This window comes from Carassius auratus, unplaced genomic scaffold (assembly GCF_003368295.1).
Source record: "Carassius auratus strain Wakin unplaced genomic scaffold, ASM336829v1 scaf_tig00034894, whole genome shotgun sequence".
NCBI lineage: Eukaryota > Metazoa > Chordata > Actinopteri > Cypriniformes > Cyprinidae > Carassius > Carassius auratus.
Genome location: NW_020526182.1, coordinates 115652 through 138515, shown reverse-complemented (window position 1 = coordinate 138515; position 22864 = coordinate 115652). Strand labels below are relative to the sequence as shown.

The 22864-nt window shown below is 39.1% G+C and overlaps 1 protein-coding gene across 2 annotated transcripts in view; it reads right to left on the bottom strand.

Annotated features, from left to right (window-relative positions):
• Positions 1-537: 537 nt before the first annotated feature.
• LOC113081672 (receptor-type tyrosine-protein phosphatase S-like) overlaps positions 538-22864 on the bottom strand; it is a 134834-nt gene continuing 112507 nt past the window's right edge. For both annotated transcript variants that reach the window (XM_026253695.1, XM_026253696.1), the window contains 12 exons: positions 22582-22679; positions 20659-20782; positions 18281-18456; positions 16679-16798; positions 14381-14535; positions 13182-13467; positions 10152-10330; positions 9934-10060; positions 9728-9853; positions 7707-7861; positions 3205-3340; positions 538-3095 (listed from right to left, as the gene is read on the bottom strand). In XM_026253695.1, coding sequence (XP_026109480.1) covers positions 3027-3095; positions 3205-3340; positions 7707-7861; positions 9728-9853; positions 9934-10060; positions 10152-10330; positions 13182-13467; positions 14381-14535; positions 16679-16798; positions 18281-18456; positions 20659-20782; positions 22582-22679 — 1751 coding nt within the window. In that variant the 3' untranslated portion in view covers positions 538-3026. The remainder of the gene's footprint in view (positions 3096-3204; positions 3341-7706; positions 7862-9727; positions 9854-9933; positions 10061-10151; positions 10331-13181; positions 13468-14380; positions 14536-16678; positions 16799-18280; positions 18457-20658; positions 20783-22581; positions 22680-22864) is intronic.

The window sequence follows — 22864 nt, the reverse complement described above, 5'->3', positions numbered from 1 at the left end:
GACAAAGCTTCTTTCAAAACTGCGGAAGGTTTCCATTAGCATAAACTTTTTTTGTTATTGTTGATATCTCAGTTTTGTTCAAAGACAGAAATCTTGTGGGTCAATTATACAAATACATATAATATATATTTGTTTATTTACAGGCATTATATTCAGGATCTTAGTTGATATCTAACAAACGATTGAACATTCGGTGGTTTGAAAAGTAAAAGACAAATAATATTTCAAAAAATGAAAGCTTTCACAGATATGGGGCTGTAACAGTTTTTTTTTTTTTGTAAAATTTGGAAAGTATAGATAATTTTTTTTGTTTTTTTTTTGTTCAATTCAATATTTAGTAAACCAGTTCTACATCTTTTATAAAAGTAATACTTTAGTTAATACTAGTACTATTGATGAATAACAACAGGATTGCAATCATAATTCAGCCTTCATAAATGGGCAACAGGAAGTCAAAGCTCTTCCTGCAATGATTTATGGGAAATTTCTGCATTTCTGATAATGCATTTCCCAGACTCTTTAAAAAAACAAAAACAATAAAAAGTCATTCATGATTTCATACAAACAATTTCATAATTTTATGGTGGTATAAAAATGAGTGCCCGTTTCAAAAACAAAAACCAAAAAGGCTATGCATATGAAGATTTGGATACATCTTTATATTTTGCTTTTAAATATCATATATGTGAGTGTGCATGTATACATTCACGTCCCATTCGTCTATGTATACATGCACACAAGCACATCTCATGTTACATTTCTACAGTGAAAAAATAGAATGTCTTTTAACATAATATGAGCAAAATGAGCATTATTTTTCCTTGCTAATTAAAAAAAATGAATACAGTATCTTTGTTAAAAAAAAAAAAAAACGCAAAACACTAAACCAAGAATTCAAATGTCTGTTAAGAAGATAATAGTCAAAATAATAGAACAATAATGCATTAGATTTTTTTTTCTATGATGTTACAAGAATAAGGCTTTTTTGGAAATAAGATTACACACGGCTCTTTCATTCTCTCACCAATCAGAACACTCCAGGTTCAAGCATTCTCCAGTACAGCCAATCAGCTCTAACGGCGAGCGAAGGCCCCTCCCCCTCGTACGCATATGCATGAGTGTGTAAAACAGTCCCACCTACAACAACAGATTCACAAGATAGTTGTACCGCAGTTTCATGGCGCAAACATATGCCCATTTCTGGCTCTTCATTAGCCAAAATCCATTGAAGAAACACCTCAAAAAGAACCAGCAACTGAACGCAAGAAATCCAAAAGTAACCAGGAATGGGCCGTTGATGACAATAAAATGCAATTTAATCCTGGGCGACTGTTGGGGCATAAGGAAATGGATAGATTGGTGGGACCAGCACACGTAATCATGCTCTCGCACACTTACATCTGGTGAATCGGACTCTTCACATGTACACGTACAGCATAATGGAGCAAAAGCAGCATGTTTGGTATCAAGAGCAAAACAAAACCAAAAAAAGAAGAAAAAATGATTATTGGTCACTGGGGACGTCGAAGTACTGGAAACAAGACGTAGCCATGCATCTCCTATCAGGTCTGCCAAATGCATTGTGTACGTCAATGGAGAGACCAGTCAATGTATCAGATGAAGTCGCCAAAGAAACGCAAGACTTTGTTGGTGGTTCTTCTCGTCGTAATCTCCAATTGACACAACAGGTCAAGCTCCCATTGGCTCTCAAGGATGGAAATGGAGCTACAAGGTGCTGAAGAAACCCGAGACTTTGTTGATGGTTCCACTGGTCTTTATCTCCAAATGACGTAACATTTCACGCTCCCACTGACTCTTGAGAGGTGGAGATTGATCTACATTGCGCCCAAGAAACTCAAGACTGACTTAGTGGATCCTCTGGTCCTAATCTCCAATTTACACAACAGGTCTAGCTCCCATTGGCTCTTGAAGATGGAAATGGAACCATACTTCGTCAAAGAAAAGTGAGACTTCATTGTTGGTTCCTCTGGTCCAAATCTCCCAATTACACAACAGGTCAAGCTCCCATTGGCTCTCAAGGATAGAAATGGAGCTAAATGGCACCAAAGAAACTCGAGACTTTGTTGGTGGAACTTCTTGTCCTGATTTACAGTTGACACAATATTTCACGCTCCCATTGGCTCTCGAGAAGTTAAGATGGAGCTTCACCGGCAGAAAAGTTCACTAGCACGTCCTCAAAAGCACAGAAAAGCTGTCCCCACCTCAAGAAACCAATGCAATTAGGTTTCGACCATTTACTTGAATGCCTGAACGGCTCAAGACATGTCGAGTACTTGTTTGGCGATTCCAGTGGTTTCAAGAGGAGAGTAACTTTCTCAAGTGGATGAATGGTTTGCCTCAAATTGCTTCTTAAGTGGTTCCCAATTTTGTCTGAATGGCAACATGTCAGTCAAGGAGAGGCTTGGATCCAAGACGAGAGCAGCAAAAGAAGTCTTGTCTGTACCATTGCTCCAACTTCTCCTTTGAAGACAGCAAAGACGACTACTGTTACACCAACAGATGACATTTCAATGGAAACTTTGCCATTTTAGAAAACAAAGGAGGATTTTAAGTTCCAACCAATTAGGTGCTCATCATTTATACTTAATTTTGTGGTCATGTTGTATCTCACTGACTTTTCCTTCATGTCTTTTTGTAATATGTTCATACAGTTAGTTTGAAAAGAAACAATGCTTGTCCTCCATGTCCGAACACTTGAGGTAAAGTTAGTGGTCCGGCACCTAGATGGTTATTCCCGCCTTACAGCCTGAGCCAAAACATTTGGTTCCTCCATCACGAGCTTGGGATGTAGAGGGGTTTGGGATCTGTTTGCACTTCTCTAGTGTTGCTTGTCCAATTAGGGATACACACGATGCATTTTGATTGGTTCCAAAAGATGATTCTTCCCAAAATTGTTATAAATTGTGTATAGTTGTCATCGTTTCCTGGTTTCAAGCAAGTTTTTATGGCTCAGGAGGCTGTTGGGGGAGGGGGCTTTGTGGGACGGGGGGAACAAAAATGGCTTTTTACGTTGCATAGTGATCAAAACTTCCAAGGTACTCCAGAGCCGCCTGATAGCAAAACTGGTACTCGTCCTGTAAAGCAAAACACAAATGCATCGGCATTCGTTATTACTTCAATTTGCCAAACGTCCAGCTATTAAACAAGACAATCTGTCGTAAAACAGAAGCTCTGGACTCTCACCTCTGTTTGCACCATTGCTGGCCGTTGCGTTCTCAGCATTTTGACCGTCTGAAAGATATCCACCACACCCTCGTAGCGCATCCGCTCCAGCACGATGCTTAGTGTGATGAAGACCCCGGTCCGGCCCACACCGGCACTGCATTGAGGAAAACACAAGCTTGTGTTAAAAAGTGCTCTGTGAAACTTTGTGAAACTGATGATGGTGCAGTGGAAAAGGGTCAGTTTGTTAGCATAAATGGTCATAAACCAGTGGATTTGAAAAAAAAAAAAACTCAACTCAAAACTACTAAATATTAGTACACAAGTTTAATCAATTTATAATAAATAATAAAAAAAACTCAACTCAAAACTACTAAATATTAGTACACAAGTTTAATCAATTTGTAATAAATAATAAATTAAATCAAAATACAAATCAAAATCAAATACAAAAACAAACTACAACTCGTAAAATATTGGTTTAATCCAATTATCTAAAAATTAAATTTTTGATTTTGGTAATAAAAGAAGGTGTGGTTTGTCTAAGAAAGTAATATAACTACAATAAATAATAAAATAAAAATAAATAAAAATAATAAAAGAACAACAAACAAAAATAAAATGTGGATTTGAAAACAAAATCTTCACAATTTTCACCAGTTTATTCAATTAATAATAAATAATAAATAAAAAGAATAACAAAACATTAATAAAATATTTAAAAACAACCAATAACTAATAAAATACTAGTTAAATCTAAAAAAAATAAAAAAATAAAAATAAATGTGACTTTGTTATTTAAGAAGATGTGGTTGGTCTAAGAAAATTATATATCAATAATAAATTATAAAATATAAAAATAATAAAAGAACAATAAATAAACAACAATTAAAACAAAAACTCAAAGGTACACTATTTTCCTGAGTTTAATAAATGTATAATACATGATGAATAAAATAAAATAAAAACATTACAGATTAATAAAATATTAAATAAATAAATAAATTGGTAGCATTTAAATTTTACGAAAAAAAAAGAAAAAAAAAAACTACTCAATACTACAAGTTTAATTCAAGTATTTATAAACAATAAATAAATACATGTGATTTTGTTAAGTTAAATATTTGTGCGGTTGGTCTAATAAAATAATTCTGGGAGATTTACATAAAAAATCATTGCATTATGTCCAATCATTCATCACACTGTAAGGGGAAGCTCAAGTGCATTGTGGGATACAGTTTTCCACACAGTGCGCTCTTGCACATTACACATACTGTATACTACACTATTTCAAAAGCCCTGGCTAGTATACTATTCTGTATTCACGCTACAGCCATCTATCTAAACAGCACCAGAATAAATCAGACTCATTCAGTTTGAACAAATGTGCGCTCTAAGCTCGTCTCGCCGTGACAGCGCTAGAAATAGACGAGTCTTAAGTCTGATTTTTCAAGGCTGCTTCATAAGCTGCTTTGGTGGCGAGCGATTTCACCAAGCCAACAATAATTGATATGACAACGGGCTTATTTCTCCCTTCTCCTTCACTTGGGAATCAAACGTGACAAACGGCTTGGGAAAGCGTCTAACGGAGGCCTCCGATTGGCTGAGACAACGAACCAATCACAGCACGGCGTTGTAATGATGTAACCTCGTAGGGAGAGTCGGGGAATCTAATGAAAAAGCACTTGGGAGTCTCACGACGGTGACTGTCAGGAAAACAAAACGCTTTTGACGTTTCTGTCCGTCCGAGCTGCCAGAATCCTCCAGAAAGGAGGCCGAAGAAAGGAGGAGAAAGAAAGAAGTGGCTCCGCTCTCAGACTTCAGCCCAAGCGCTGGTTAAATAGATAGACTTTCAGATCTGACAGGCGTGAAGACGCGCTGAATGAGAGGATTTACACTTCCATTCAGTCGACGTAATCATGCAATTAATGACAAAACCATGTGGCTCTATTAGATATGAAATCTGGGGGAGAGATGGATGGATGGATGGAGAGAGAGAGAGTGAGAGAGGAAGATTAAAGGAGGAGTTGAAAACTGTCAACCATCGTCCAAGACAAAAGAACCAAATGTAAAGAGTGGTTCCTGCAAAAATCAATAACTCAGTGGAAAAACATTCTTAAGACAAAATAAATTCACCTTTAAATTTGTGTTTAATAATTTTAATTAAGCGTCCATTTATTTTTCTCATATAGGCCTACTGCAAAACAGGATTTTCTTCAGTATTTTTGTCATTTTCTAGGATAAATATTTAAAGATTCATAAATCAAATTATATTTACTAAAAAAGTAAAATGTTATGACACAATAATATGAATTACTTTAAATACTTTATTCTCTCTCTCTCTTTATATACATTCAAAAATATTTATTACAATAGATTTATTATCAGTATAATAAATTAGTATAACAATTACTATTAATATTATTTCATTGCTACACACACAGTAAAAGTATCATTATTATATAATTATATAAAATTCTTGCTATATTCTTAATATAATTAAATTTTTTATTATATTTAAAGGTTTTATATAAATGTAAAATTTAAATAATTTTATAATAAATAATGTATAATAAATTATTAAATATTTCAAGTAATCCATTAATAATATTATAGTATTAACATATAAAACGATTATATATTATCCTTATTATGTATAATTATATAAAACTGTGTTCTTAATATTTGATATATTATATTATTATAATTATATATTTTATAGAAGTTGAAAAAACCTATATAATTAAAATATATTTTTTAATGATACATTATGAAGATATAATTTAATATTCTTACTATAGATGAGTTTTTTTTTCTGTGTAAGTTAATATATATTCACACTTATTTCTTAAACTCAAATGAATTTATTTAGTGTCCAGTACAAATATCAAAACATTCATAAATCAAACAACATTTACTTGAGAATCAAGATATTAAGTGCTCTTTTCTGAAGGATTTATCAAAATGAAGTGAGTTTAAGCTTAAAACGAGAACAAATAGTCAGAAAAATCAACTTCATTCAAAGGAGAAATTAGATTATATTTTCTAACCCTATTTGCTGAAATTTGTTCTTGTTTTAAGAAAAAACTCACTTAACTTTGATACATTTGTGTGGGAAAAATATGTGTGCTATTTTTGCTTCTCAAATAAATGTATCTTGTATCTTCTCAAATAAAATGTTTGGATATTTTTACTGGAAAACAAGATGATGCAATGCAGTCAAGATCAGAAAAAAGACCAAAGACAGCATAAAAACGTCTCTTTGAAGGAGCCGCGGCGCCACATGAAGCACAAGCTGAAGACCGAGAGACCGAGAGACGGATGAGAGAGAAAAACAAGAGATAGACATCAAATTCCTGTAACTCCAGAAACACAAAAATAGGTGTTTGACCCCAAAAATCATCATCTCCTGAATGATGATATCATTTAATATAATTCACAGGCACATTTGTACTGGTGTTGAGTGATTGAGATCCATGAACCCAAGATTATCTGTATAATGCACTGCTAGTTCCAAAAAAGAAGAAGAAAATGTATATGTTCGTGTAAAAATGACTGTAATTATAAATACAGTACAATGGCATGCGAAAGTTTGGGAACCCCTTGCAGAATCTGTGAAAATGTGCATAATTTTATCAAAAGAGAGATCATACTAAATGCATGTTATTTTTTATTTGAACCCTTTCCAGCAGTGACTGGATGATTTTGAGATCCATCTGTTCACACTGAGGACATTTGAGGGACTCAAACACAACTATTTAAAAAGGTTCAAACGTTCACTGATGCTCCAGAAGGAAACAAGATGCATTAAGAGCTGGGGGGTGAAAACTTTTGAACCAGATGAAAATGTCCACATTTATCTTATTTTGTTGAAATATTTTTTTCCAGTTTAGTTCCTCTAGGCCTTCGTAAGCAACAGAAGATACTTGTATGTTTCCCGCAACACAAATTACGTACAATTTACCTTGATCTTCAAATTCCAAAAGTTTTCACCCCCCAGCTCTTAATGCATCTTGTTTCCTTCTGGAGCATCAGTGAATGTTTGAATCTTTTTTAATAGAGTCCCTCAAATGTCCTCAGTCTGGAAAGGGTTCAAATATGCGTAAGATGCTGGAAAACTGAAGAATCTGCAGGAGCTTAAAGATTTTTCTGAAGAACGCTGCTCAGTTTAACTGTTCAGAACAAACAAGGGACTCATGCACAACCATCACAAAACAGAAAGACAGTCGTGGATCATCAGGTAACAGAACACAGTAGGGTTCACAAACTTTTGAACGGGATTATTTTAATCATTTCAGCAATTTCTTTTGTCTTGTGGACTAAATGTAAACATCTTTTATGAACAATATCTTACTCAGGACAGTACTAAATAAAAAATAACATGCATTTAGTATGATCTCTCTTATTTTGTTGAAAGTATTCACATTTTCACAGATTCTGCAAGGGGTGCCCAAACTTTTGGCATGCCACTGTATATGTGTGTTTTTGTGCTCAACTGAAAGGGCGACGGGATGCTTCCTCACCTGCAGTGGACAGAAATGGGCCCGTCCTGTCCAAACTGCTCCTTAGTTTTATGCACCTGTCCGATGAAGTCAATGAAGCCCTCTCCTGATTTAGGAACGCCCTGCTCCGGCCAGTCGGTGAACTGGAACTGCCGAACGGTCCTGGACTGGCCGTCCTGAGAGATAAACACAAACACCAAACGTCAGTCTCTTTCATTCCCACAATCCTTCACTGCACACAACAGCAGTGGATGGATGGCTTCATCTGGACGGAGGCGTGCCGATACGGGATTTAACCGGCCGGAGTGACTGTGCTGCTAATCGATGGGCTGGAGAAACCCTGATGGATGAAGTGGAGAGCGACGGCCAGGACAGAGAAACAAGCGATCGAAGGGAAGCTCAGGCAGAACCAGGCACAATTAAAGCCGAAAGGGCTGGAGATATTCACTCATCCCTACAGTCAGAGTCCGGCAGATCAAACACACTTAACCACAGTCCAACAACGAGGTTTCTGGATCACAACCGTTACACAGCAGACACAAAAACAGAAACTCCTCTACATTCCTGTCTCCTAATGCTGGTGTCTTTGGTTTTTGTTTGCATGTGCAGTTCGTTTTTGCTGCAACATAAGAAGGGTGAAAGAAAACATCAGGACTGAACTCTGCGCACACACTACAGGGCCGAGTGATGTGTGTCCAATTGTGTGATTAAATACGTGACTGGTTTCCTGCAAAAGCCAGCATGGTGGTATCCCATCATGCCTCGGCCCAGGCCCCGCCTCCTCCAGTCGGCTCTGATTAAAGCTCTCTTTGATTCTTGCTGCAGTCTGATTACTGGAAAGCCGGCCTGGATGATTCAATCACAATTAAAGTGCTCGGCTGGAATGAGTGACGCTCGGGATGCTCATTTTGTCTCGGGCCCGTCCTCTCGCGTTCATACGCCGACTGTCAGAGTGTTTCGCTTTAGAGGTTTGCCGGAAAGGCAACTCGACTGATGAGGGGTGAAGTAGTTAAGAGAGCGGTTCTGCTAGTGTTCGCTCTCTTGATGGGATATTCAGACATGGGTTAGGGTTAGGGTTAGGGTTAGGTATAACCTTGTTTTTATGCCACAATATACGTCAATATTTACGGTCAATAGTAATTTTTGATTATTATTAAGAAATGATTAAATTTACTAAATACTATTAATGACATTCATAAATATAATAAAAATAATAATTAAATAAAAACTATTATATAATGTAATAATGCTAAAAATATAAATGCAAACATGCAGGTAAATATTGCTTGGGTTATATTTCTATATATATTTTATATAAATAAATAATAATATACCATAGTATTACCATGTTTTTACCGCATGATGTACATGATAAAATATTATAATGTATACAAAATAATCAATATATACACATATAAGAAATTAAAATACTCAAAATATAATTCAAGTTCAATTTTTATATTAATATAGAATTGCTAAACTATAAACTATAAAAATATTATTGTATTTTTATATAAAATAAATATTTAATGTAAATAATATACACCTAAATAATAATATTAATATTTTCACCACATGATTTATGATTTTTATTAGATATATGTCATAATAATAACATACATATAAATACAAAGACATATAAATGTGGTAATCACTCAGTACTATGGTATACAGGAAAATACTGTGGCATTACCATGTTTTTCCCTTATGATGCCAAGAAAACATGATAATCTTTGAAGAAAATATGGTATTCTGCCTTGGAGTACCAGGGTATGTAAAGTTTAATACCACAATATCAAAGTACTACAGTATTTCGATGATTTCATACATGGTACCATGGTAATACTGTGTTTTTGGATACATCCCATGCTAATCCCATGATGATCTTGGAAATACCTGGGATACTTTATGGTAGTCAATTGTATTTCCAAGAAATGCCCCAAAATAACACATCGAGGTACCATGCAAAAGTCTTACAAAAGGTAAATGAAGATGGAAATCATTCAGTAGCCAATATATGTTTGTTGTATTTCAGGACTCACCCGAGCATCTGTCACTTTGAACTCTCTGAGGATATACTGCGGCATGTTGTACTCCGCCATGGGATCCACCACAAAGTATTGATATCTAGCGGAGCGCTCCGCTGGCCAGTATTGGTGACACTTTTCCTGTGAAAACACACAAACATCATTAAATGACATGATCTGGAAGCTGAAATCCATTGGATTTAAAGAGGAGGGACACTCACTCGTCCCATCTCCCTCAGTTTGGTCAGCATCACAACAATGGTGGAGTTGTTCTCCCACAACATCCTCCAGAAGTCTTCAGTGGTCTCCGCTAATGGGCCCTGAGTGGCTATATAAGCCCTCTGTTGTCTACAGCAAAGAGAAAGTGAGTCTCTGTGAATCAAGGTGCTTAAATGGACAAAATTAACAACTTTGGGTCACTTTGTCGCTGTTGTAGTACCTGTATCCATCAATGAAGCTTGAGTTGATATAGTCGGACCCCTCCAGTCCTCTGATGGGCTGCAGGCACACTCGAGTGGTCTCATAGGGCATGATGTTGACTAGCCGGTTTTTAAATTTGTTGCATGGCAGATTGGCACTTATGAATCTGGACGTATGGGCTTTGGAGTTCGCCAAACGCTGTGGGAAGAGAAAGAGAAAGACGATTGATAAATCCAAGCCAATCTCTAAAACTCCAAACATTTACAGCTGAAAGGATTAGTTCACTTCAAGCATAAACATTTCCTCATAATCTATTCACCCCTATCTCATCCAATATATTCATGTCTTTCTCTCATTAGTTTAAAACACATTTTTGAGAAAAACATTCCAGGATTTTTCTCCAAATAGTGGACTTCAATGTTGGCCAACGGGTTGAAGGTCCAAACTGCAGTTTCATTGCAGCTTCAAACGGCTCTACATGAACCCAGTCATATACTTTTTAAACACAAATGCTCGTCTTGCACTAGCTCGACCTCATGCATTATTCAAACATGCACGTGTGATGTAGGCGGAAGTAAAGACCAAATGGAAATGCCATAAGTTCTGAAGTTTTTTTTTTTTAATCAGCATTTATAAAATATTGCAAAAGTTTTGTAAAAATCTGTAATGGAAACGCACCTAGTGAGTTTTTTTCCCTACCTTACCTTTTTGAACCAAAGTACAAAGTCGACAAATTAACCTCGCAAAACCACTATATGGAAAAAAATCTATCTTTTAAATGGGTTTACTTTGGATATTTAGCCTTGAAGGACATTACTTGCTGCATGGGAATCTCAGACAATCGTTTAACCGTATTTTTGGTGTAATGCCTCTATTATTTCTCAGTTTCAGACTGTTTATAAATGGGCGAGACTGGGTGACCCAGTTTATGTGTGCTCGCAGGAAACCTGTCAATGCTTGTTGCTGTTATAATTACCAAAACCCCCATTTTTCATCCATCGGGTGGCATGAAACCCTTCTCTGAAACAATTGGAAAGAACTTTGGTATAATGGGTCACTGTCACTTTTAGGAAGGCTCTTTTTATTCATATTCTGACTGGACACCACCGTTTTGTACGCGCACATACACCTTGTACTCTCGTGTCATGATCCAAATTAGAGCTTGTAACCATCAATTAACATCATCTGAGCCACAGAATGCGTAATTTTTCTAGGTCAGTTGTCTGGAAGCATTTTCTCCTTTTAACTGGACGAGCCTGGCACATCTAGAAACTGTGCCGCACATTCTCTCTTCTGTTTCGCCAGGTAATGCCTTCGCCCGGTTATAAATCCATTCAGTTCCCGCTCCAGGCCTAGTCTTTTTTTCTCTTTCTTTCAGAAGCAGCCACTGGCTGTTTGTCTTTCCTTTGAGTAGCTTTCAAAGAGGGTCCTGGAAGGGCATGAGGCATTCCGGTGGGAAGTGCCAGAAATGAACCGAGCTGTTGAAATCATAAGCATACGCACATACACACTTTGGCTGGTTTAGCGGGTTTTGTGACATGGTTAGCACTGTAGGTACCTTATTAGCACTTACACTCTTATTGTGTTGGGAATGTTTCTATCCCTCATGCTAACCATGTAAATGTGACAAATAAAAGTCATAAATTATGTGTTAGTTAACAAAAGCTCTAAATGGTCAAAACAGCCTTTTCTGTTTTTTTTTCCAGTTAGCTCTTTAGCTAACTAGTTAGAAGACTTTTATTGCATACTGCTAATTTAAATCACTAATTGATTTGTTTGCCATCTTATCATACCTCTAGCTGCTTAGTTCGAAATCGTAGCACGTTGCTATTTAATTTTCTGCCTAGAATTGATGCTTTGCTAAACTTATCTTGCTATATTGATGCTACTTCATATTTTTTCACAAGGAACCATTTCTGACCAGTTTGCAAACCAATTTAGACATCGTCTAGTTTGATGATCTCATGAATTGGACATTGCTAGCCTTGCTTTAGCAACACCAGATGCACAACCAAAGCCACGGTAAAGGTAAGCCTGCAACCTTTAGCCAAAAAAGTGAAATGGCTAATGGTAACAGAAAGGAGGCTTCACTCTGCCGAATAAACAGCTTTTAAAAGGAAATGGCTTATCATTAAATGAATCGACAGCCTATCTCCTAATCTTTAACATGTTTTAAACTAAACAATACTTTTGGATTTAACTTTTTTAGAGTTTACCAAGAAAAAAAATAATGCTGTTTTATAAGAGAAGTCACTGACTTTTTGCGACAGATGGGCTTCAGCTTATGGCATTATAATTCCTACAGTATCTGTAAACGATGATTGAGTGTTGCTGATATTCATTGACATTAAGGCTGTAATGTGACTGGTTATTAAAGGCACACATGATCCAAGTTACACTTTCTCCAATATTAAGTAATACAGACCCTATCATCTCCCTATAGTCAGACAATCTCTGGCACAACTCGATTTCTAAAATAGCACCTTTGACAATGCTACTCACTGAAAGAACTTTAATACGATTTTTAAAAATAGAAATGCTGCCAGGTCCCATCGTTAAATTAATTGGTTTGCCACGTCGCTAATGCTTCCAACGCTTCTCCCTGACTTGGTGAGGATTACTTTGTTCCTGGCTAAAGAGCAAAAAAAACTGGAAAGAAGGAAAGCTTTTCAAGGTCTTGGAGGCCAGAAACCTGCAGGAGTGTTTCAGTCGCCAAATACAACCCACAGTCCCTCTCTGCTCATTAGTGAGCACATCACTTCTCCTCAACATCCGCCTTCATCGGGTGTTAATTACCCTTCCCACAATCCCTCTCTGGCTCTCTTCAACTTTCCGTCGTCTCTGTCACAACTACACTTTCACATCTGTGTCTACAGTAACAAAACATGCTGCCAAGAGGTGTTGATTGTTACTAGAGGCTCTATCTGGCACGTTCGATGCTCTTGTGCCCTCCACAACAACATTTTCAAGATTATCTGACGAGATGTAATTAAAGATGACTAGTTGCACACAATAAACATACTCATATTTTCATGTGTCTTGCGGTTACCTTAAACTCCAGCTCCATGCCACTAACGTGCTCTCCGGTCTCCACCTGCGCCAGCTTCTGGATGTAGGAGAAGAGGCTTCTTGCCGCCACCTCTGTATTCCCGCAGGCGACGGCCTCCAGGAGGGCATCATGGATGAAGCTGTACTGGTCTTCTGTCTGCACCATGTAGTTCCTCTGGGAGCGCATGAGGGTCACGTGACCGTAGATGTCCACCGTCTTCTCATGCTTGATGCGCTCTAGCATGGCGTCAATCACAATGAAGCAGCCTGTGCGGCCCACACCAGCACTGAAAACACAGAGTCAGAGATGAAAATTGCAGGAGAGTTTGATTTCTTGGTTTCTCAGGTGCCAAATTTTTCCAGTTTAATGGTGTTACATTTTTTTAATGCAGTTAATACAGGGGTGGAGCTAGGATGGCTAATTTTTCCAGTTTAACGGCATTAACATTTTTTAATCCAGTTAATACAGGGGTGGAGCTAGGGCTGGCCAACTCACTCACAACTGCTGCTTCTATCTATTTTTTTTTCTTGACAAGAACTGCATTTATTTAGACACAGAATGCCTTTTGACCACAAATGGGAGACTCTTCAGACGCAAAGCTCCAGCTTCACGTCAGCACCAGGCATGAGTCAAATGAGAGCAGAAACTGTACAGGTGATGAGGAGCTTTAATAAAACAACAGTCAGATGAGAAAAAAAATCAGTAAAGAGAAATTATCCCATCCTGTCAACTGTTAGACTCTGCATATAGCGCGTGCTCTTCAATTGCACACACAAATACTGCAGCAAATTGCAAATTGATTGCTTCCACTGTCTTCATCTGTAAGTCGCTTTGGATAAAAGCGTCTACTAAATGAATAAATGTAATGTAAATGTAAATATTATCTTATATTAAAGTGCAAATGAAACTAGGAGCATGCATGTCAGATCCACATCACTTTCAGCAGTGGCAGCTCTTAAAGTAACAGCACCCAAATAACCTAATAACGGCGGCTGTGATGTCTCTTCAAGTACAAAAGAAAAAAAGAAGAAATTAATAAATATAATACATTTAATTTAGAATTTAGTGTTTGATAATGTATTCAATTTCATACTTGCTGAAGGGCACAGGTAAATATGACATTTATTATAATGCATGTATTAGCAGTTTTCTTAAATTAGAAGGCATTGAGTCTTGACAAGTAGGAGCTGGGTTCAGACCTGCAGTGGGCGATGATAGGGCCAGCGTCCGGTGGATTGCAGGTCTTCACCCTCCTGAGGAAGGCCAGGAATGGAGTGGGGTACTCGGGAACGCCGTGGTCCGGCCAGGCGGTGAACTGGAACTGGCGAACCTCTCGCTTTTCACTGGAACCATTCTGAAACAAGAGCAAGTGCTGTGACGCCAAGTTGCATGCATGCACAGGCATAAATCTTACTGGTGATAAATCTAGCCCTTGTTCCAGAAATGCATGATTTAATCATGTAAGCATGAGATCATGGAGTTCTCTAGTAGTTCAAGGTTCTTACATGTCAGTGTCATAAATATGCTATGTTCGGGAATCGCCTTGTGTCACCAAAATGTCTTTTACAGTGTATTTCAACAAAACAAGGCAGCCAGGAACATGTCTGCCACAGAGGAGATTTGGTTAAGAAGAGGGAGAGACATCAGCGTCCTGCTAGTTCTCGCTGCTAGCATTTATTTCTCATCTTGGACGTCTTTAAAGGGAAGTTTTGCATTTCAATGTCGCTGCTGTTCCAACAGAGGCTCCTTTTGAATAAATGAATAAATAAACGATGTAATTGAGAGCAAACTGGCCCAGTTTTGCCAGATACTTTTTTTTTCTTCCTCTGTCTGTCTTCTGCAGGCTGTTTCTCCGCAGTGAATGGGCTTGTGCAGGATTGTCTTTAAGAATTCATGACTCTGGGTTGACTGTGTGTGTGAGACTGCATGATATGCGCACACATAAATACACCTCGCTGTTCCAGCAAGTGTGTGTGTAAGGGTTGTAAGCAAACTCTGACTATTCAACCCTAGCAATGCAATACAACAACTCTGGTGCAACAAAACACACCTCATCTGTATTCGAAGATGTCCCTCCAGTAAAAGAGAGAAAAGAGCCATGCGAAGACCATCGAAGCGCAAGACAATTTAATTGCTCAGGTGATCTCTTCTGAAACTAGTGGATTACTGGGACAAAGATCCAATAACTCTCTGTGCTGTCTAGGAGAATCAATTGAGATGTTGAAGAGATCTCATTTCTCTTTTCAGGGGATTTAAACAAAAGCTTCATCCCGTAACCATAAGCATGCTTTTCTTGCTCTGTACGACAGTCTCTCTTTAATCAATGCTTCTGTTTGGGTCTTACGGGCGCCCTTCACTACAGTAAAAGCTCAATCCATTTTAATTCATGTTACGGTCTCACTGTGCAACTGGCTGACCCTTCTCTACTTCTCTCCCTCGCTCCCAACCACTTCATGTTTACTTGACCGCTGCGCCGTCTGGGATGCCAATTTTGCATGGAGTCGTTTTGCTTTGGCCACTTAGCTAAGTGCCTCTCTTTGGCAGGCGTAGCATTAAAAGATGATGGATGTGGAATGAGGAGATTATAAAAAACATGCGTGTGTGTTGATGTACGCAGTTGAGATGAGAACACTAGGAGGGTTTCAGAAAAATTTTCCCGTTTGCAATCATCCTGTTTTGTGTATGTTTGTCAGAGTCTGAAAGCGAAATTGTGTAATGTGTCTGCTCTAGGGTCCACAGGGAAATAAGAGGCCCATGCACAACGTTAAACTCGAGAACATCTAAAGCAAAGTGTTCCTAGGAAAGGGAGTACATTTGATCAGAAACACCCATTGTAGACTGGGGTGTCCAATCCTGCTCCTGAAAAGCCAAGGTCTTGTAGAATTTGCCTGGAAGTTGCGAACAATTCACCCCAAATAAAAAAAAAAAATAACCTATAATTTACTCACTCTCAAACAATCCTAGGTGTATATGAATTTGGCCTATCCAAATTCAATAATGGGCCAATATTTTGAAGCCCCCCAAAAAGTGCATCCATCTATCATAAAAAATATGCTCTTTATGACTCAGGGGGTTAATAAAGACCTTCTGAAGTGAATTGATGCATTTGTGTGAGAAAAATCTCAATATTCAAAACTTTAAACGGTAATCTCCAGTTTTCGCTAACTTACATATGCACGCTCATGAGAAAGTGGCGTTTCAGACGATGAAGTTGCATGTAGATATAGTGCAAGCTCTGGTAAGAATATGCTTGAGAAGAACAAAGTTTTGATAACAACAAAGGATAACCAGACTCCTTTTAGCTTATATCGAAAACCATTTTTTTTTTTTTTTTTGTACAAATTCTTGTAAATTATGGAGCAATTAAAATTTTTGGGTGAACTATCCCCAATTAAGGTTGAAGCTAAACTCTGTAGGGTGTTGGGCCTTCGGGAGCAGGATTAGTCACCCCTGCTGTAGCTGAAACTGTTCAAACTGAGGTTACCTAAAAGTCTTACCTTGTGTAGAGAGAAGGTGCGCACACAGAAAGTGGCGAGTTCGATGGTGTCCAGGAGCGTCACTTGGATCATACCGTAGGTCTCCGTGCCTCTACTCGGCCAGTACTGGTCACACTTTATCTGCAGAGGGTGAGTGAACGTTAACAAACCTTATATCTTTCATGTATTGAATTGAATTTATGCATTTAGCAGATGCTTTTATCCAAAGTGCATTCAGGCTAATAGTTTTTACCTAACATGTGTTCCCTGGGAATCAATCCCACAACCTTTGGCATTGCTAAGGCAATGCTCCTATGGGTTTAGCGGTCTTTTCTGGAGGTCGTTGACTCGGATATCTCTATGCAAATACCTTCTGAATTTCAGTGTGCTGAAGAATTACGGTGCTATTGAACTAAATCCCACCAAGATTGAATCAAATAATTGTCTGGGAGCCCTTTACAAAGACATTAACTTTATTTGGATTTTTGACATGAGAAGTAAGACTCCTAACAGTCTCCGAACTGATTCATAAATAACGACTCCATACTGGGGGTTCACACCTGGGATCTCAAACCCTTCCCGTCTACCCACGTCACATCAGTTACCCAGGCATAATGTTTTTCTTCCCTCGTCCGACACCTGGCACATTGACAGACCTGCCCTGGCCTGCTGTGAAGATGCACTCAATATGGAGCATGGCGAGCTGTCGGGCCACCCCCCCGTGCCCTGATGTGATGTGACAGCTCCCTGCTTCAAAAATGTGCAGGTTTAATGCTTTTTTTGCACTTATGCTGCAGATTGAACTGCTCACTCTGATCACATCTGACAGAGCTCTAATATGCCATGTGGCGCCTGCTAAGATGGTGAGAGAGAGTGAGAGGGGGTGTCCTGAGATATTGACGGAGTTTGCTGAGCCTGACAGTCTAGGGTGTGACGGAAATCGTCTTCGATGAACTTCCAGACGTCACGGATGAGGGAGTCTTCAAGATGAGGGATTCTTGACTTCCGCTTTCTGTCTCGCACTCCATTTTTGGTGGTAAATGGGCCGAACTGCCCCCCGATAGAGCCGAGAGATGATTCCTGGTTGTTATCGGAGAGCCCTTTCCTTATTTCTCTCCATTTTTCTCCATCCTTTCTGCTCACCCACTCAACCGGCAATGGCATTTCAACTGGAATAATGTCAATTTGTTCAGTATGAAGCTCAGTCTTTTTAACAAGACTAAAAGAGACGGCCTATTATCTTCTTAGGGACTATTAGCTCCCTTCCACAACCTAGTGAGCTGCCTAGCTAGACAGTTTTTTAAGATGTTTTTTAAGACGCTCCAGATGTTAAGGCTGTTTCATAATGAAAGATACCTTCTTTTGGCAAAACTGAATGTGCTTTTCTGTGGAGAAGACAATCCCAGAATGCACTGAAAACCAATAGTTACAAAATAAAAAATTGACCATTTTACCAATTATCTTTTTGTACTGCACATTTTTTTTTATGCCTGTAAGGATCATGTTGTTAGCTTAGCAAAATGCTAATTCAATATTCTCTCATATAGGATTTGTTTGTGAGACCCATGTATTGTATTCCAGATTATTCCAATATAAGGCCCCATCTTTTTTGTTTAGCCTCACCCTTGACTTCTCTTCCAGTCTGGTCATCATGACCACGGTGGCGGCTCGTTGCTCCCACACCATTCTCCAAAAATCTCCGAAGGTCTCTGGCAGCGGACCCTGTGTGGCTATGTATGCGTTCTGCTTCCTGTAGCCATCAATGTAGTTAGCATTGATGTAGTCGCTGCCTGTGATACCTTGAAACGAAGTAAGAAGGTTAATAACTGTGAAAGTTAGAGCCGGATTGACAGACATGTTTGCTTTTCAATGGAAGTTACATGAAAAAGCAGGATTTTGACTGATGCGATTGTTACATAACACAAAGCTAACGCAGCGTTTATGATACAGAACTATCAGTAAATCATCAACATATGACCATTTACATTGATAAATTGACATGTATTGTGTAAAACAGTCCTCAGTGCACATGCTAACTTCTTGTAAAATACATTATAGCTGTTTTTGGTGCAAGAAAACATGACTAACATTACTTGTCGACTTCAAAAGTGTGGTTTTATACACGTTTCTAGACAGTTCCAAAATGGCTGACGATGTTGTTGTGCGAGTCTCTTAACTTGTGAAAAACTTGCAGCTCCAATAACATGATATACAGTCACAGTCTGGTAAGAGGCTATTGCAGAGCTTGTGACAGATATCCATCACAGAAAATAATCCCCATGAAAGAAAAGCCATCAAGCCCCTTCGCAGCTTTTTCTCACTTCCTTCCAGCTTTTTCAGCCCTGTCTAGCTCTCTGAGGGCCGGCCAACAGCATCCACTGCAGCTGATTTAGGACCAGATGCTATACGATGGAATTAGGCTGGACTAGGAGTAAATCAGCAAGCAGAACCCACGCCGGACCCCGTCTCGCTCTCTTTCTGCCATCGCTCTGGGCGGCCCGCAGTAAATCTCCCATTAAGCAGCCAAACATTCTCCTGCCTAAGCTCAGGATCGGTGAGGCAGCGGGAACAGAAGTAAAGCCCTTGTGTGCCACTGCTAGATAATAATCTTGCGGTCTAGGTCTTGAGACCTCTCAAGACCACATAAATATGGCCATGGCCCTCGAAATTGGAATTTTAGGGTCTTTAGGGTTAGTACTGGTTCTGGATCTGGACCTTAAAGCTATTTAGCTTTGGTAATATGGTAATATGCAAAGTAAATCTAATATAATTTCATCATCCACCACACATCTAAATGCCTGCATGATTTCATGTGTCATTTGTGTATGTAGCACAAACAGCGAGGGACAAATTATGACACAAAGTTCAACACTTAAGGTTAGGGGTTTGTTCAAATCCCCCAGTAGGAGCAAGCACCATTAATTCTCTGGAACAAGTCACTTGTAATTACACTCGGGGTCCGCGCTCACTTCAGACCTCTGGCAAATAACCTATGAGAGGCATATTTAATTGTACAGTTTATCCAACACAAAAGCTTCAATCACAAACACAGGCCCGTGGTGCTAAATTGTTGTTTACGTGCTTTAACAACGAAAAATGAAACACTTGGCCGTGCTCATTTTCTAGCCTCCGCTACGTTGGAGAAAAAGGCAAAATTAGCAATCAGGGGGAAAAAGAATGCCATTAAAAGCCTCTTCCCTGTCTCACAATGCGATCGCAGGATTGTTTCGCTTTAGTCATAGCTAAGTGAACAGAGCACGGCTGCCTGCATGAATTGTTCCACCGCTGTGTCTAATGGCGAAATCACTGCACTGTAAAATGGAAATTTCGAACTTGATTAATTTATGCATTTATGGGCGCTGTCTTTGTGATGATTCTGTTACGCCGCGTTATTGCTCAACTAAATTGGGTCGTGGTGAACTGTGGCGAAAATCAAGGTGACGCGATGACGAGGAAGAGAACCTGGGTGGGGGTGCATAAATGTAAATAGCACAAAGGAGCATTGAGGATTGACAGTCGGCTTCAGATAAAAAATTAAAAAAAGATGGGCGTTTTACCAACATTACTGCAGAATCTCTGCCATTTTCCACTGTTCCTTCCAAAAGCTTGACAGCTTCTATACCTCAACCAAAGACACTCTGGGATATGGCGGTGCACTATACCATTCGAGTTTAATTTCAGCTGCTTGTGAATTATCAGACTCTTGTTTCCTGTACGTGTAGATGATAAAATTGCATGGGAAGGGAAAAAGCCAATTGATTTCTGAGGATAAACACTATAAAAACACATAATAAAGACATTAAAATGGATGGGGATCTCCCAAATGCACATCCTAGACCTATCAGGTTCTTTGGAATGATTTTAGGACTTTGCTCTGAAATACATTTCTCAGATAAATAGCCAGACACATCTGTGGTCAACAACAAAGTTCAGTCATTCTGGAACCTTCAGGTGCAGTGCTTTTCTTTCAAATAATCAGTGTGTGCGCAGTTGTGCCCGACCTTCGATGGGTGCCAGGATTACGCGGGAGTGGTCGTAGGCGATGACGTTGGCGTAGCGGTTCTTGGGTTTGTTGACCTCCAGGTTGGAATGCTCCCAGGTGAACTGCTGACCCGGATCGATGGACTGTGGAAAGAGAAAACGGAGTGAAGCAACCCTTAGGGCTTTTCCCAATCCCTCAGCATCCCTGGCATGAATACTAATAAGAGAAGAGATCGAGTTTGCATCTGCTAGAAGATCAGAAGAAGGTGGAAAAACAGAGAGTTCAACACTCAGAAAGGCAGGGTTGAGTGAGGCCACAGGGCCTGGGAGGACTAAAACTTAGGGAAAATAGAGAAACGAGGATCCTTCACAAAGCAGCCTGGATAAACATTAGCAACAAGATAAAAGTCCTCCTGCTGAAATCACAGCCGCACATTAAAGTGTAATTAAAAGCCGTCTGCTATCGTTTAAATATTCACCAGCATTCGGCCAGGTAGCTTTGTCGTGGACAGTGAATAATAGCAAAGGAAACGCTGATAAAAGAGTCTGTTCCTTCCTGTGAGGGGGTGAATTATCTGACGCCAGCAAGATAAATGCCGCAACGTTCCCAATATGAGAATTTCTGAATAAATATTCTATTTCCCTGTCGGGGTAATTTAGTATTCCATTATGATTCAGAGCCTGTTCTCGGGCAATGGCTCAGTCCCAGCTCTTCTAGCTTGAGGGATGTTTTCATTTAGGCGACCGTCTCTGCATGCTGAAACTGGGACTAAATAACCCACAATGAGGGATTTGATGTAGCTGTTTACCCTGTGATGATTACAGGCACAAATAACAGAGCACGGATCCTCCACAGGTTGTCCGTGCTCTCGAACCTGTCTCTCTTATCATCTACCCTGCAAACCGCCCGTGGGTTTCAACATGCACAGCTTGGATTGGTTTGGTTCTCCTCCAAGCCAAATGCCACACTGTGCAGTGATCTAACAGATCACGTGTGGACAGAAATATGATAACTTAATCTGGAATTTGGTAAATCACAGCATATTTTTCATAACTACCAACCCACATCCTCATATCTGACAAATGCTTTGCACCAAGCATCTTTTTATGATTCAAATCAGCTTCCATCACTTATATATGGGCAAAAGTTTTTGCAAAATTGATGCGTTTCCATTAGGTGTATTTTAAACTTGCAATTTCAATTTCCACAATTTGAAGGATAACTGAAATGCAGCTAGTGATTTAGCACCTACTTTTAGCATGCTAACACACTATGAATACATGCACTCTATTTTTTTCTTCTAGAGCAGCAATTCCCAAACACTTTCCTTTTCCTTTTTGTAACTCTGAAACGATCAACTAATATCCGGTAGAAGCTGACTTTACCAGATAATAATATTGTTTACTCCCTTTTTGCAGGTCAACGAGATCAGAAACAAACTATTCTACAATCTACTACTCAGGCTTAGTTGCTTATGAATGACGTTTGTCATTTGGTTAGCATATGCAGCTAAAGCTAATCTATATGCTAAACCAATGTCCCAAAAATGATAGTGGGTTTGGTCGGCTCCACTCAAGTGTGCCCATGTTCCTGCTGAGATATCAGGTCTGGCTCACGCTGGGAGCCATTTAAGACAGCATTAAGCCCCGGGGGTGTTGATTGCGGTGCTGCCGTAGCAAGCTGTAATTTAAGATGGACGACGACATTTGCTCTATGCAAATGAAGGCTGATTCAGCAATAGCAAAGGCTAATCAGCAACCACTACATTTACTAGCCCAGCAGTTCAATCCAAGGCATCCACCTTCTGCAAAACCCTGTGGCACGTGAGTAACTGCCATGTAAACGCTAAATACAAATCATTGTCATTTGTTTAGCAAGAAAACCCACTCCATTAACTGTTTTTTTAAATGGGTAACAATCCGAATTGTATAATATGCAGTACCTCGTACTCCTGGGAGAGCTTCAGGTTGTCGTTGGCCTTCAGTAGCTCCGTGTGCTCGGCTAGCTCAGAGATGGGTATAGGAGGGTGGTTCATCATACCTGTGCACCAATCAGGAGAAAGAAAGATAAGGTCAGAAAGACCAATGGGGCCAAGAAAGACCGTTAGAAGCCAAACCCCAAAAGTTGTTGGAGAAAACGGGACTGGGGAAGGGGAAGACACACAAGCAGGTTAGACAATGAGATGGGGACTGGAGTGAGGAACAGTGGGTGATGTTAAAGACACA